The sequence below is a fragment of the Rhopilema esculentum genome, chromosome 15 (assembly GCF_057945365.1).
Source record: "Rhopilema esculentum isolate cy_ngs chromosome 15, ASM5794536v1, whole genome shotgun sequence".
NCBI lineage: Eukaryota > Metazoa > Cnidaria > Scyphozoa > Rhizostomeae > Rhizostomatidae > Rhopilema > Rhopilema esculentum.
Window position 1 is genome coordinate 5,028,431 of NC_142829.1, and position 16,982 is coordinate 5,045,412.

Genomic DNA, 16,982 nt, shown 5'->3' on the forward strand with positions numbered 1-16,982 from the left:
TAAATCTGGAGAAGAGCACAATTTATGCGAATAATCATGCAGACACCGGTCTCCTGGAAAAACCAGACCCTAAGAGCCTAGGATCGCTGGACACCTAGGGGCCTTCAGTACTGAATACAATAAGTACCTCTACTTACAGAAGTAAAGGCCCAGGGGTTATTCTAACGTGGTTTCGTTGCCGTTTTGTGGAATAGTGAATCCAATTTGTGGTGTTTTGATTTTTATTTTGCGGTGTCGTAAAAATTCAATTATCTTGAATAATTTTTTGGAACGTGAAGAAGTCGTTGGGGAAAACAAAAAGAAAGTGAAATTCGAACAGCAGATCGAAACAAATGCTTATCGTTCAAGAAGAATTCTAGTTTACAAAGAACGGAACCTTAACGCCAAGCTTGCGCAATCGCTCGGCAATGACGTCTGACACCTCGATAAAGCCTCTCCCCAACCCTAAATTAAGCCCCGTTTTCAATAGTAACCATAAAGTTCCGTTCCTTATTGTTTACACTATAGAAAAAAAGCACGATTTTAGAAAAGAACCAAAGAGTTTTGCAATTCAGCTAAACAAAGAAGAACAGAACCGTTCCAAAACTAGCACGGAACCTGCCTGCTTAATGTGAACGCAAGGCCTATTGTCACTTTTTCAGGAACGGAACCAACGAGTTTCGAGATTTTTACTTATTTCTAGAAAGAAAGTCGTATTTTGGAAAAAAAAAACAATTTTGAAAACGGGTCAATTTTGATGAAAAAGTAAGGCTTTAGGATTAAAAAAATCGTCAAATTTCTTGAAATATTGTTCTCCTAAAAACAGTTTCAATTAAAACTATTTCATAACAAAAACCAAGAATAAAGCTCAGCTCTGAAATTAAAGTCGTATTTTTGCAGAAAAGACAACTTTTTGAATCTATAAATTTTGATGAAAAAGTAAGGCTATAGGCTTAGAAAAATCGTCAAAATTTTTGAAAATTTTTTTTTCCAAAAATAATTTAAATTGAAACAATTTGATCACAAAAACCAAGAATAAAATTCAGCTCTTAAATCAAGATCGTATTTTTTGCAGAAATGACGACTTTTTCAATGAGGCAATTTTGATGAAAAAGTAAGGCTATAGGCTTAGAAAAATCGTGAAAATTCTTGAAAATTTTTTCTCCCAAAAACAGTTTAAATTGAGACTAATTAATCACAAAAGCCTAGAATGATCTTCAGTTCTAAAATTGAAGTCAATTTTTTGCAGAAATGACGACTTTTTGAATTCGTGAATTTTGATGACAAAGTAAGGCTATAGGCTTAGAAAAATCGTCAAAATTCTTGAAAAATTTTTCTCCCAAAAACAGTTTAAATTGAGATTAATTGATCACAAAAGCCTAGAATAAAACTCAGTTCAAAAATTAAAGTCGAATTTTTTGCATAAATGACGACTTTTTGATTTCGTCAATTTTTTTGAAAAAGTAAGGCTATAGGCTTAGAAAAATCGTCAACAATTTGAAAAATTTTTCTCCTAAAAAAAGTTTAAATTGAAGCTATTTGATCCCAAAACCAAGAATAAAATTCAGCTTCTTAAATTAAGGTCGTATTTTTGCAGAAATGACGACTTTTTGAATATGGCATTTTTGATGAAAAAGTAAGGCTATAGGCTTAAAAAAATCGTCAAAATTCTTGAAAATTTTTTCTCCCAAAAACAGTTAAAAATGAAACTATTTGATCACAAAAGCCTAGAATAAAACTCAGCTGTTAAATTAAGGTCGTATTTTTTGCAGAAATGACGACTTTTTGAATAAGGCAATTTTGATCAAAAAGTAAGGCTATAGGCTTAGAAAAATCTTCAAAATTCTTGAAAATTTTTTATCTCAAAAACAGTTTAAATTGAAGCTATTTGATCCCAAAACCAAGAATAAAATTCAGCTTCTTAAATCAAGTTCGTATTTTTGCAGAAATGACGACTTTTTGAATCTGGCATTTTTGATGAAAAAGTTAGGCTATAGGCTTAAAAAAATCGTCAAAATTCTTGAAAAATTTTTCTCCCAAAAACAGTTTAAATTGAAACTATTTGATCACAAAAGCCTAGAATAAAACTCAGTTCTAAAATTGAAGTCAATTTTTTGCAGAACTGACGACTTTTTGAATCAGGCAATTTTGATCAAAAAGTAAGGCTATAGGCTTTCAAATGTCGTCGAAATTCTTGAAAATTTTTTCTCCCAAAAACAGTTTAAAATGAAACTATTTGATCACAAAAGCCTAGAATAAAACTCAGTTCCAAAATTAAAGTCGAATTTTTTGCATAAATGACGACTTTTTGAATTCGTCAATTTTTATGAAAAAGTAAGGCTATAGGCTTAGAAAAATCGTCCAAATTTTTGAAAAATTTTTCTCCCAAAAACAGTTTAAATTGAAACTATTTCATCACAAAAGCCTAGAATAAAACTCAGCTCTTAATTCAAGGTCGTATTTTTTGCAGAAATGACGACTTTTTGAATAAGGCAATTTTGATCAAAAAAAAAGGCTATAGGCTTAGAAAAATCGTCAACATTTTGAAAAATTTTTCTCCTAAAAACAGTTTAAATTGAAGCTATTTGATCACAAAAACCAAGAATAAAATTCAGCTCTTAAATTGAGGTCGTATTTTTTGCAGAAATGACGACTTTTTCAATCTGGCATTTTTGATGAAAAAGTTAGGCTATAGGCTTAAAAAAATCGTCAAAATTCTTGAAAAATTTTTCTCCCAAAAACAGTTTAAATTGAAACTATTTGATCACAAAAGCCTAGAATAAAACTCAGTTCTAAAATTGAAGTCAATTTTTTGCAGAACTGACGACTTTTTGAATCAGGCAATTTTGATCAAAAAGTAAGGCTATAGGCTTTCAAATGTCGTCGAAATTCTTGAAAATTTTTTCTCCCAAAAACAGTTTAAAATGAAACTATTTGATCACAAAAGCCTAGAATAAAACTCAGTTCCAAAATTAAAGTCGAATTTTTTGCATAAATGACGACTTTTTGAATTCGTCAATTTTTATGAAAAAGTAAGGCTATAGGCTTAGAAAAATCGTCCAAATTTTTGAAAAATTTTTCTCCCAAAAACAGTTTAAATTGAAACTATTTCATCACAAAAGCCTAGAATAAAACTCAGCTCTTAATTCAAGGTCGTATTTTTTGCAGAAATGACGACTTTTTGAATAAGGCAATTTTGATCAAAAAAAAAGGCTATAGGCTTAGAAAAATCGTCAACATTTTGAAAAATTTTTCTCCTAAAAACAGTTTAAATTGAAGCTATTTGATCACAAAAACCAAGAATAAAATTCAGCTCTTAAATTGAGGTCGTATTTTTTGCAGAAATGACGACTTTTTGAATAAGGCAATTTTGATCAAAAAGTAAGGCTATAGGCTTAGAAAAATTGTCCAAATTTTTGAAATTTTTTTCTCTCAAAAACAGTTTAAATTGAAGCTATTTGATCACAAAAACCAAGAATAAAATTCAGCTCTTAAATTGAGGTCGTATTTTTTGCAGCAATGACGACTTTTTGAATGAGACAATTTTGATGAAAAAGTAAGGCTATAGGCTTAAAAAAATCGTCAAAATTCTTGAATAATTTTTCTCCCAAAAACAGTTTAAATTGAAACTATTTGATCACAAAAGCCTAGAATAAAATTCAGCTTCTTAAATTAAGGTCGTATTTTTGCAGAAATGACGACTTTTTGAATGTGGCAATTTTGATGAAAAAGTAAGGCTATAGGCTTAAAAAAATCGTCAAAATTCTTGAAAATTTTTTCTCTCAAAAACAGTTTAAATTGAAGCTATTTGATCACAAAAACCAAGAATAAAATTCAGCTCTTAAATTGAGTTTGTATTTTTTTCAGAAATGACGACTTTTTGAATAAGGCAATTTTGATCAAAAAGTAAGGCTATAGGCTTAAAAAAGTCGTCAAAATTCTTGAAAAATTTTTCTCCCAAAAACAGTTTAAATTGAAACTATTTCATCACAAATACCTAGAATAAAACTCAGTTCTAAAATCAAAGTTGATTTTTGCAGAAATGACGACTTTTTGAATTCGTCCATTTTTATGAGAAAGTAAGGCTATAGGCTTAGAAAAATCGTCAAAATTCTTGAAAATTTTTCTCCCAAAAACAGTTTAAATTGAGACTAATTGATCACATAAACAAAAAATAAAATTCAGCTCTTAAATCAAGGTCGTATTTTTTGCAGAAATGACGACTTTTTGAATGAGGCAATTTTGATGAAAAAGTAGGGCTATAGGCTTAGAAAAATCGTCAAAATTCTTGAAATTATTTTCTCCCAAAAACAGTTTAAATTGAAACTATTTGATAACAAAAGCCTAGAATGAAACTCAGCTCTTAAATTAAGGTCGTTTTTTTGCAGAAATGACGACTTTTTGAATAAGGCAGTTTTGATCAAAAAGTAAGGCTATAGGCTTAGAAAAATCGTCCAAATTTTTGAAAATTTTTTGTCCTAAAAACAGTTTAAATTGAAGCTATTTGATCACAAAAACCAAGAATAAAATTCAGCTCTTAAATTGAGGTCGTATTTTTGCAGAAATGACGACTTTTTGAATGAGACAATTTTGATGAAAAAGTAAGGCTATATGCTTAAAAAAATCGTCAAAATTCTTGAAAATTTTTTCTCCCAAAAACAGTTTAAATTGAAACTATTTGATCACAAAAGCCTAGAATAGAACTCAGCTCTTAAATAAATGTCGTATTTTTTGCAGAACTGACGACTTTTTGAATGAGGCAATTTTGATGAAAAAGTAAGGCTATAGGCTTAAAAAAATCGTCAAAATTCTTGAAAATTTTTTCTCCCAAAAAGAGGGTAAATGGAAGCTATTTGATCCCAAAAAAACAAGAATAAAACTCAGCTCTAAAATTCAAGTCGTATTTTTCCATAAATGACGACTTTTTGATTGGGTCAATTTTGATGAAAAAGTAAGGCTTAGAAAAATCGTGAAAATTTTTTCTCCCAAAAACGTCTTAAATAGAAGCCTTTTGATCTCAAAAACCAAAAATAAAACTGAGCTCTTAAATTAAAGTGCTATTTTTGCAGAAATTAAGACTTTTTGATTGGGTCAATTTTGATGAAAAAGAAACGCTTTAGGCTTAGATAAATCGTCGATATTCTTGAAATTTTTTGTCCCAAAAACAGTTCAAATTAAAGCTATTTGATCACAAAAACGAAGAATAAAACTTAGGTCTGGAAAACTTTTTTTGGTAAAAAAGAGAAGATAAGAATTTAAAAACACCCCTTAAAAGATCACAATAATCGTAGCAAAAATTTGAAAAAACACACTTTGCTTTATACCAAAAGGGGAGGGAGGGACGGGAGAATAAAACAGCGTAAAAAGAACACTCCATACACTCATCTGAATCAAGAGACAGTGCTCGTGCTAAAGTTCGAACAACAAATTCCTCGAGAATTCCCAAAGGCACTCCCTCGGTACCAAAGCCTCAGAGAGTCAAGGTTGAAGAACGATTAAGCGTATTTTTTGGTGCACATCATTGGAAGAACCCTAGGTGTTATGAATATCGGGGACATCTTCTGGGCAAGTTGAGATTTTGAAAAATTTAGGGGGTAACACTAGTACAGTCTCGTTAATTTCTAAGGATACGGAAATTTCTTTCAATTATCAAAATGAAAATATATTATTGGCTGAACTGGTTCCGTATTTTAAATGTAAAATTGTTGAAGCTATAGGATACTGTTCCCGATCAATGCATTTGAGGAATAGCTTTCAATATCTGTAGTTTCTTGTGCAGGAATAAAGATTAGTCAAGGATATAGATCTAGTGTAGCATATGAACCAATTCCCTTCTATGACGAGTCTCTTCAAAACAAATCACACAGTTACCGAATCACTTATTCAATAAGGTCTGAAATAGTTTAGCTTAAAACATACAAAGGCTGCTAAAAAAGAAACCTTCCATTAAGCAAAAGGGTTCTTTAACATCGACCGCCGAAATACTGAAATACTGATTCGACGTTTATCGATAAAATAAAATAATCTGCAAATGATGAACTATTGAAAAAGATTGTGGAATACAAATACAATAAATAATAAAACCTCGTTATAAAAAACTTTGACAATACGTAACATTTCTTTTGCTATTTTATTTTGAGTTCTCCATGCAAATACCATATTCAATTTTTATATTCTACTTCTTTCCAACACTAGGCACTATGTAGATGGAAGAAATGGGTTTTTTAGAGCTTAAACATTTAACTGTCCAAAACAAAAAACAAAATCACAATTATGACTTTGATACATTTGACATCCGCTGTCATGAGCCCTAACTAAGGCAAATTGTAAATTTGTTCGAGATAGAGGGTGGTCGAAAGAGCGAAATATTTTTCTATGCTCAGCCTGTATAACAAAACGCAGAGGAAATGATAGATCGTTCGTGATACCGAGCATTCAAATTAGCAGATACAATCTCTATTCTATAAATATTTCAAAAAACATAGCATTGCTCAAAGTGTCCACTGGCTGCAGTATTTATAGGATTAAAATTGTAAATAAGATATTTGTCTTCAAGTTCTTCTGATTTGAATCTATGTTTGCTTTTCCTTGCTTCATTGACAAAGAAATCTGCCACGTACTGAGCAGCCTTGACTGCATCTTTAGAATGTGCTATATTCCTTTGCTTACTCCATTCAAAAGCGTTCTTCTCGGGGTGCCACTGTGTTCCATAGAACGGTAGTTCTTTTCCTAGAAAACGACGCATAGGGCTAGGCATTAAAACACAATCACTATTATCAGAAGTTGACATCATTGTTAATTGAGTACAGATCATCAGCATAGCCTGGCAAATTGAGATAGTATGCCAATGCTTAAGCTCCACAAGTGTTGTTTATAGAAGTTGGGGCATCTATTCAAGAAAATCGCATTTACGTATTGATTCTTTAAGAATTGATTGTTCGTTGAGAAGCGATCTGTGACAATGTTCAATCATTTGCAACCAGTAAGTGTCTAAAGCTCAGAAGTTGGTTTTTTTTATACAATTTATAATCTGCCTATTTGAAAGGGCTTTTCCTGATATTCCTAAAAAAGATGGGGGGGGGGGTGGGTTTGAAGGCTCTTCAAGTGAGGCTTACAGGTGAAACAAAACGACCGGAATCCAACAATATAAACTACTAACCAGGATAACGAAACTTTATATATACAATTTCCTTTCTCATCAATCTTCTTCTACCTGATTATTTACTTCTCAGGAATCAACCTCTTTAAAACATCTCAACCTTTATTCTTATGATTTCTCTACGTTCTCTCCCCATTCCCTATTTATATGTGACTACGTAACTAGGTTTCAGCCCCACTCATATATCTAAACAGGACATTTTCTGCTTGTAACGCGTCTTTTGACGTCATTTGCATTATAAAGTGATCAGTACCGTAAAAAGAATAAAATTGATTGAAGATGGACATTTTGGAAAGAATAGGAGCAAAAGGGACATCCAGTAGAAATAAAGAATTTTTATTGGAGGGACACAATCCCCGCTAAGAACACTAGAGGTTATGGCCCTGGGAATAGCAACAAACTCACCTTCAATTGTTGAAACAAAGGTTTTCCCATTCACGTCAACATTATACGATAAAAGATTGTAGCAATCCTTTAGCTTCTCAGCTTCTGAAAATGTTTCTGGTGTAACACAGTTATAGTGATAGTTGTATGTGACGCCCTCGGTACTCAATATATTCATGAGCTCATTGCTAGCTTCCTTAAACATTCTACTCCCTTTAGCGGCATCTGAAAAGTTGAGTGGAAGGGTAAGGTCTATTGCATTCGAAGACGACACAACTGGCTTTCCAGCAGTTATACTTGACATGGCTTGGAAGCCTAGGCATGTGCCCCAGATAGGGAAGAAGTCACCTTGCTGGTTCGCCTTCATTGCCAAGTTGTAGAGTTGATCTGCATTGCTAAAGTATCTTGAAGCAAATAACGTTGCACCGCCTCCAGGGTACAGAACCCCATTGATCGAATGGAATATTTCCTCGATCTCTTCCTTCGACATTGTCGTCAGTATTGGCACGACCCTTCCACCGGCACTTTCTATGTATTTCACATATGATGCTGCGATATACGAAGTGCCTTTTACGTGTGGTGGAAGAAGGCCGGGAGAAAGTTCTTGCGATAGAATACCAATTATTGGCCTTTCATTCAATGCTCCAGTAGAGGGCTCGTTGACTCTACTTGGAAAACCAACAACCGCAGGCCAAAGAAAAGCTCCTGCAAAAAATACGATCACGTTGATACCCTCTGCAATCATTGTGATGGTCCGTGCTTTTACATAAAATGCCCTTGAATACAGTTGCTATACCCGACAGGATGATTCCAGTGTCCTTTCCAGGAGAGGTCTACGTCCTCCAAAGCGTGGATCGAGAATGATAAACACTAGGCCTTCCTTAACATTTAAACCTGCTTCAACGTGGGAATATAGTCAAGTGTTTATAATACAATGTTATTTGAGGATTTGTTGAATATAGTCATGTGAGATCAACCGGTTCTTCCAATTCGCATGGAAGTCAATGATATGTAAAGTTGCGGGCAAGCGTCTTTTGCTTAATCGCATGTTTTTATTTTTCTATTGTCCGATTTCAAAACAAGCTGTCTTGTGTTGTTCGTTTGATAGTCATGTGATTGTCTTCCGGGTAGCACGTGGGGATGTCTACACTATGGGAACAGTTCTACAGAAACAATCCAGTTCAGAGGGATGCATGCAATGATAATATCATTGGGGATGCTACAAATACACATTCGAGGCTCGATTTGCCCCAGAAATAAGAACATCGAACACTAAACAGATTATAATTTGTGCCAATAAAAATTTCATGCAACTTTCTAGTGGTCGTAGAAACAATTTACGTGTGTAAATGTAGAAAACTTATTTTGAAACTTTCCAAACGAAAGAACACCCAGCCTTGGCAAAAGTTACCCTATTCTTATAAAAGGCCTGTGACGCCATTTTTGGTGTTGCACCATTTTGCCTAAGAGATGGCAGCAGATAAAGTTGGTCAAGAGGGGCGCACCGGACTATCTTTGTAAGGCATGCATGGATGTGCCACATCGATGGGGCAATTCACATTTGAAAAAACGTGGGAGGTTTCTACAAGAACAAAAGGACTTCTAGGGGCATCTACACAACACAAAAGGATTCGACCAAAAAGGAATTCGAGATTTATTTGGAGTGATTAGCCACTCGTGCAATACTACAAAACATTATCAAAAACAAGAAAAAAGAAATAAAGATAATTCAATGAAATTTGACGTTTTTTGCTAAGATATTAGGTGTAGTAGCAAAAAACTATTTGGGAGTACACCTGAAGCCCCTTTATCTTGACTCGCTCCCCTTGCGTACCATCTTCATGCCCTACCATACTCCTAGCATCCCCGCAAAGAGTGTTCAGATTACCACGGTATAGAGAAGTATGCAAGATGCAGATTTAGGGGGCAACTAGGGGCAGTTGCCCCTCCGTCGCCGAGCTGAAGCAAGTCTGCTGGCGCCCCTTGTTCAAAACGCTTACTGGAAATTTGGAGTAAGAAGGCCCAGTGCCGGAATAAGAATTATCTAAAGCTCTGTCAGAAAAATATGAAATGTATGAAACCTGTGTGAATGACGGGCAGGGTGCAATCGCTATTCGCCGGGCTTTAGGATAAGAAGATATTGCGGCCAAAAGCACATTAAACCAAATTCTGCCCACACTGCCCCAATTTTCCGGCATCGCTGACTTTTGGACGCTCTGAGTATAAAACCGAACCTTTAATGGGTTAATAGTGCAAAAATGTTCCGAATGCCCGTGTTAAAAAATCTGACAAAATGACAAATTATTCCGCACAAGGTTTGCGGATTTTCCACGTAAGGTCGCGTGTGGTTTAAACACTAATGTTTATGATCGGACGAATGGTGGCAGTATCACCATCGAATAATATTCAACAATAATATTGCCGTAGGAAGGATAGGATTATTTAGGGCACCAATTTCAAGAACAACAGGAACAAAAGGGATTGCTTATTGGAAACAGAAGATTTCTCTATTCTTTTCTGGGGGGGGGGGGGAGCGGGTTGGTGGCACCAGCTCCGAAAGAATAATAGTAGGTATAGCCCTGCAAAGTACTGCTTACCAACATCGGCTTCTAAAAGCATTTCACAGCTCTGTGATGAACCTCTTCCCTGCTTTCGACGATTTCCTGAAGACTAAGAAAAGATAAAGTTCGAATCAAACATCCGAAGTATTCCATGTATAAAACTCACAGTTTATTTTAAATTAGTTCTCAAAAAAAGGCGTTTCTGAAAACCAATAATTAGTATAAAAACTGATTTCTAACTTGCCCCGCGAACATAATATTAAAGCTATCCCAAAGTATTTGTTCATTTTACCTTCTTTTCAGGATGATTCGAATGTTCACCCACTGATGGCAAGCAAACTAAAATATGCCTTGTTATATTTCCATGCTTGCAATTTTGAAAATCGTCTTTTAGTTTCTTTCCAGTAACATATCTGAAATGCTTTGTATCAGAAGAAACCTAAAATATAAAATTTATAATAAACGACATCTATTAACCCAAAAAGCACCGAAATAGAACATTTTTTGTAGCTTTTGTGTTTTAAATTGATTGTAAAAGTAAGCTACTTGATTGCAAGCACTTCCATAAGTGGAAATGTAGAATAGAATTTGCCATGGCGCTACAAGGAAGAAACTTCTCTTGACGGGGCACGTCACAGAGAACACAAATGCATACATGGTTAGGGGAAGGGGAGGGGGAGGCAGACAGAAGTGCCCTTGAGAAAATATGTATAAAGGGCGAGAAAGCTACATAACTTTCGGCATTTATTTTTTATAGGCAATGTAGGCATTATTTGAGCGGGCATTTCTGCTCGTGCCTGAAACTACAAGCATTTTTGTGTATTTGTCCGTAACTGCCGTTGAATTGACCAATTTTGGATTCATTTAAAGGCCCTTGCGCAACCGGCACGTTTTGCGACTATATTTCAAAAGACCGGCCTAATATCTGCATGAAAATACAAAACAAAGTCAATTTCTCAAGACAACTGCCGCTAAGCATGCCGGTTGCGCAAAAGCCTTTAATATCTTCCTAAACCAGTAGCCTACCGTCATTGTTTTCACATTCAATCAGCTCTGTCGTTTATTTCAGTAAGAAATAATAGTGGTACACAGATGCATCCTTGAGGAACTACACTTACAACGTCTTACCAAAAAAGTTGAAACGGTTTAGAACTACTCTTTGTCTCCTTGCTGCCATCCATCGAAGTAATCTCCAATTCTACACGAGTTAACTTTGGAATTAGTCTTTAATAAGGCACGGGTCAAAAATATCAATTCGATTATATCACTGCGATCAAGAAAGATTCTTCTAGATTCACGAGCCAGTAGGTCCACAAATTGCAGGTAAATGGATTAACAGAACAGAAACGAGAAGAAACGAATGTCACACGATCAATGACCAGGAGCAATGCAAGGAAAAGGGAAAGAGATGCGGCTAATCAAATTTTTGGGTAAATCCCAAACAGGTTTTTGTGTGTTTCGGTTGGAGGAAGGCGGGCGAGAAGGTACGAGCGCACATCCCCTAACTTTTGGAGAAATGATTCTTTTTAAGCTTCATTTTGTGAAAGTAGCCCTTTCTCTGAGATACTGTCGCTTTTCCAATATTTATGCGCTTCTCCTGTGCCTGTTTCTGACGTTATTTACCTTACAATTACCACTCTTTAAAATCTATCAGGGTTGAACAATTAATATTATCATTGAAGAATTCAAATCAAACAGCTGTTGGCAGGGCGATACTCAATATTGCAGAACAAACACCTTCAGCGACACCAAAGAAAGCACAGAAATAAAACCACCGAGCTGATGAAACTTTCAATTTTGTTTTGTAAGTTCAACACTGACTCAGTGACAGGGAAGAAATAAGATTGTGCTGATTAAGATCATACTACACGATTATGTCATTAAATGCTTTCTGCCATTCCTTTGTTGTCATTTTTGGGGAGAGGGGCTAAGATGACAAAATCAAAAGCACCAATGCTAAAGACTTTTCAGCTTATTGGGTAATGAAACATTGGGGCATCCTAGATATTGTTTGAAGAAATTGAAGAAAAAAGATCTTTTATAATGAAAAAAGATCTGCATTCTATGTTATATAAATATAGAATGCAGCAAAAAATGGTGTAACATCCTTTGAACATGAAAAATTCTTACCTTATAGTTCTGAAAATATATCACATCCCTCAGAACAATTTTAGCTGGACAACCATGTTTCTTTGATATCCTTGAGCGATAATGTCTTTTTGTTAAATCGGGATAATTCTGTGTTAATATACAAAATGCAAACATGTCATAGAGTAACTAATAGCAGTATTATGAATTTAGTGTAGAAAAAAATGAAAAGCAAACAATTTTCTTGATATCATAGTCATGACTTTAACTTATAAAATTTATACATTCTTTATAACTTAAATGCTTTAAAGAAATGACTCAAAAAATAAATACAGACCCTTTCTTGCTGGGCTTTCCTGTTTTCTTTCACATGTTTTTTCTGATCTTTGCCATATTGGCAATCAAGTTGCTTTTTGCCAATGATGACATATGGTATTATCTCATTTTTGCTATCACCAGACTTTATCCAGTGTATATTTTTACCCTTCAGGCAAACGGCTGCAGATATTGAGAAAATTGTAAGATGCTCTGTTAAAAAGTCTTTCTGTTACACAACAAAATGTTATTAAAAAAGATTGGATCTGAAAAAAATTTCTTCTTGCCAAAAAAAGCAAGTCCAATCTCTACTATTATTTTCACTATTATTAAGAAAAATTTAGGTTCTGAGAGGTCCACTTAAATGTCTCTTTTAAAGATTTAATTCCTTTTATTCTTTGTTATAAAGGCCCTCTTAGCCAGGGTGAAATTTGTGTACCTCTACACCATAGTCATATCAGTTAAAAAGGCTTTTTGTCATGAGACTATTGAACTTCATGAATCTAAAATATTTCAATACATCACAGAAATAAAAACAGGCTCGTGCCAATACATCAGCCTGGAGGACAAGTGGATTCCAGAGGTCGCCCACATAGCCTAAAATTTCAAACAGATGCAGTAAACAAATTTTCCCCCATCTGGGAAGTGTATATGTGGCTGAGAGACCTTACACAAAAGAAAGTAAATTGTAAACTGTATCAGTGATGGAAATTCATTTTTCAAATGGAGGGAGTTTAAACCATCTAGAAGATGCAACTTTGCCAACAAGCGACCAAATTTATGGACAAAAGGCCAAAACTTGTGTTTTAATCCAAAATTTTAGCAAAGGCTGGGGGCTTAACCCCCAACCCCCCGCAATTACTACCACTGGTCTGTATGCACACAGTTGTAGCTATTTAGCCACCTAGGCAGGTATAACTTGGATAAGGGTCCCACATTTTCCTGGCTTTATTTGTGGATAGTCTGGTACTCTTAAAAAAAATGAATAAAAGAGGTGCTGCGATCCTGCCTTTCTTTGTGCAAATGTGTATACATAAAGAATTATGAAAAATGACCTTATGGATACAGTTGTCATACGCTTTCATGTACTCATTTGGACAAATGCCTGTTACCTGCTTTTCCAAAATCCTTTGGGCATGACCTTGAAACAAATCTGTTGGAAGTACTGTTCTCATACTCTTTCACAAGCTTGATGGCTTCATTCAAACTATCAGCAACTATCAGCTGTGGATTTTCTTCACACGTTTCTAACAGTACAGACATTTTTCCACTTTAGAACTTTCATTCCCTCTTGCTTGCAATGAGCAATAAAATATGAATATGGAAAAAATGTTGTTAGGTTGCATAAGTGTCTTCAGCTACATTTTGGATAATGATATGATAAAACAATTATCTCACATATTTCGTATTTGAGGAATGGGTGACGTTTATACAATTAATATTTGGTTTCATTGTCATTTTGTTTTTAAAATGTTGTTCCTCTGTTTTTACAATTTCAACGCGAAAACGCAGATGAATATAACAAAACTTTGTATGACAGGAATGACAAATTTAATGATTTCGCAAATTTTTCGAGTTATATTGACATCTTGCCTTTGTTTCCTTGAGAAACGTCAAAGAGCACTTCTTTCCCTGCCATGGTGTCCATTTGTTTTTGCCACCATTGCTGCAAACGACAGTGCCTGATTGCGAGGCTTCTGGACGGCATGCGAGGCAGGAAAGATGAAGTTGCAAACGACGGTGTAATGGCGGCCTTCAATCGCCGTAGCTGTGATAAACTTCTTTGGTGATAAACCGCATAAATGATGAACCCGTTTTTGCATGCTAGTGCTTGTGTCTGAAAGGGTAGAAAGTTTTGTTTTTAACTGAGGTGCTCTAAAGCAAAGGCCCAATCCATTCGGAGACATGAGAAGCAAAAGTTGGCTTCACTGTGTTAGAACAGCCCGGCTGTTCTCGCATTCTTCTGAAAATTCATTTCAAAAGCTGCAGACGGGAAAGAATGGATCTGAATATATTGCCTATAGGAAATTCGTGCCATCATGTCCATCCAAAAATGTTGGTGTAATGTTTTGTCAAGGATTTATGTCAAATATGAATGGGACAAAGTCGTTATTTCTAGAGAGTTATTGCAAAGAGAAGCATATCAATTTTGTTACTTATGACTACCTTGGTCATGGAAGTTCTACTGGGAAATTCGAAGATTTCACAGTTGGTTTGTGGAAAAGAAATACACTAGAAGTTCTGAATAAAGTAGCTGAAGGTATTGTAGTTTTTTTGCGGTTATCAAAATGAACCAGAATTAGTGGTGATAAGGTGCAGAATATATTTCTAAAGGAAATATTCATTGTTTAATGGATGAATAGAGACAAATGGCCTTAATCAGTATAGAAGAATCAGGTTGTTCAAATGGGGCAGTAACTACGCAGCCGTGATGCTAAAAGGAGCCTATAAGAATTGCTTACACATTGGTGGGAATTTCAGCTGCAAGAAAGTGTTGATATGATTTTAGTAACAAAATACACAAATTTTGCTACTTACCAAAAAAGACAACTTAACAAAGTGAATTTAAATGAGCCAAAAAAAACAAAACAGTTTTGATATTTTTCTCATGACTGTTCAGGTAAATATCACATGGGAACCAACCAGTGCACATCTGGGAAAACTCAATCATACAGGCAACTATGCAAATTTTTAGCTATAAATTAAAATGTGAGTTTCCAAATAAAGGTTCATTCTGGCCAGTGTGAAGCAAGTTTAAAGTGCAAGAGAACATGGCAAATTCCATCCAGTAGTTTCTTTAAAATATTAATGAGGATTAAGGGTAACGTCACATATTATGTAAAATCTTTTGTTTTTTTTACATGCTGTCTTTGATGTGTTGAATGTATTGATTTTCAGGTCCCCAAATTCTTGTGGGGTCAAGCATGGGTGGTTGGATAATGTTGCTTGCAGCCATAGAAAACCCATCTAAAATACAAGGACTTGTTGGAATGGCAGCAGCTCCAGATTTGATGTACCACAGATATGAAAGCATTTCTGATCAGGAGAAAAATGAGCTCAGCCGATCAGGTTACTTTCTTTTACCTTCAGATTTTGCAGAACAGCCTTTAAAGCTTCCATTTAGGATTATAACTGATGCAAAGGAGCAGCAAGTGTTGAATAAAAAGGAAATATGCTATGATGGACCAGTTCGTTTAATTCATGGTGTAGATGATAGTACAGTTCCATACTCATATTCTATGACAATATCTGAAAAACTCAGGTCTACAAATGTTTCCGTACATCTTATAAAAGATGGTGATCATCAATTGTCAAGAAATAGTGACCTGAAATTTCTTTCAAATGTTCTGGATCAGTTGATATTTAGTTAAAAGTAACAGTTGTTGGATCTTTTTGTTATGAGTGGACTTATAAACAAATTTGGATACTTCTTTTAATTTTTACAGCTCAGGTCAAATTGTTACCTTACCTGAGGAAGATAACTGCCCTAAATTTCTTGATCTCATTATATGAACATCAATTTGACTCTTGCTGACAAAATCTTAAAATTGAGACAGTAAATCCTTAATAATTTCTTTGCTGCTTAAAAAAGCAGAATCTTTAAAACGTTTCTGCTTAGATGTCAAATGTAAAGGTTTAAAAAATTGAGAATCTTTCAAGAATTTGTCATGAAAATACTTATTGATACTTTGCTACTTGCATACTTTCTTTGTTTCACTGCTTTGAGTTTAATTGCATCAAAAACTTGTAATTGGAAGGGATAAATAAGAAGCCAAGTTTCTGTTGATACTCATACTCAACCTCCTGTCACTTTTATTGTGACATATAAATTCTCAAATGAATTCAAAAATGTGCTTAAGCTTTTGATCAGACAGTTTTCTCATTACTGACATTTTAAACCATGTGGAGTGTTAGAGAACATGCTTCAGCATATTTTCAAAGCCATTTTTAAATTTAATATTGCCAAAAATCTGCTCTTAAATTTCATGCTATCTTTGCTCCATCCTTCTTTTTGCTAGAATGCAAACAATATCATAAAAAGGCTTGTGGGTAAGCTGCTGCAAAGTAAATAAGCCTTAATGGAGGGAAAGAGAGGATGGGGAAATCAGAAATATTGGTCTAGTGCTTCGTGGATGCCCCAAACAATATAAAGATGAGATACAAGATACAAATCAAGAGATCTATCATCGCTTGTGACAGTCAAAGAAGCAAAGCCTTCGATATCACAAAACTTGAAATTAGCACAGAAATAGTAGCAAATGACTTGACTCTGGTCTGTGTTTTGATAAGTGAAAAAAATTCAGTTTATTTGTATCCTAAAAATCCAGTCTGTGTTCATATAATCAAGAAACAGATAAGAAAGGAAGCATTGCACCTCAATGTTTGTGAATGTATGGCAAATAAAAAATGGGAATTTCACAAGTTTAATTCAGTGAACCAATTTTCACAGTAGCAAATTTTAGTGGGCTTCTATATCGAATTTTGCAACAAATAAG

At 34.6% G+C, this 16,982-nt stretch overlaps 2 protein-coding genes across 2 annotated transcripts; one reads left to right on the plus strand and one right to left on the minus strand.

Moving 5' to 3' along the window:
• Window positions 1-5,791: 5,791 nt before the first annotated feature.
• Window positions 5,792-14,159, minus strand: LOC135685103 (gamma-glutamyl hydrolase). The gene is made up of 8 exons (XM_065200908.2): window positions 14,080-14,159; window positions 13,599-13,733; window positions 12,509-12,669; window positions 12,214-12,321; window positions 10,376-10,522; window positions 10,120-10,192; window positions 7,544-8,227; window positions 5,792-6,708 (listed from the first exon to the last, which is right to left on the minus strand). Exons 1-8 carry the CDS (start codon window positions 14,132-14,134, stop codon window positions 6,452-6,454), a joined length of 1,620 nt encoding a protein of 539 aa, XP_065056980.2. The 5' UTR covers window positions 14,135-14,159; the 3' UTR covers window positions 5,792-6,451.
• A 60-nt stretch (window positions 14,160-14,219) lies between these two features.
• Window positions 14,220-16,889, plus strand: LOC135685104 (palmitoyl-protein thioesterase ABHD10, mitochondrial). Its single transcript, XM_065200909.2, has 2 exons — window positions 14,220-14,746; window positions 15,385-16,889. Exons 1-2 carry the CDS (start codon window positions 14,392-14,394, stop codon window positions 15,855-15,857), a joined length of 828 nt encoding a protein of 275 aa, XP_065056981.2. The 5' UTR covers window positions 14,220-14,391; the 3' UTR covers window positions 15,858-16,889.
• The last annotated feature ends 93 nt before the right edge of the window (window positions 16,890-16,982 follow it).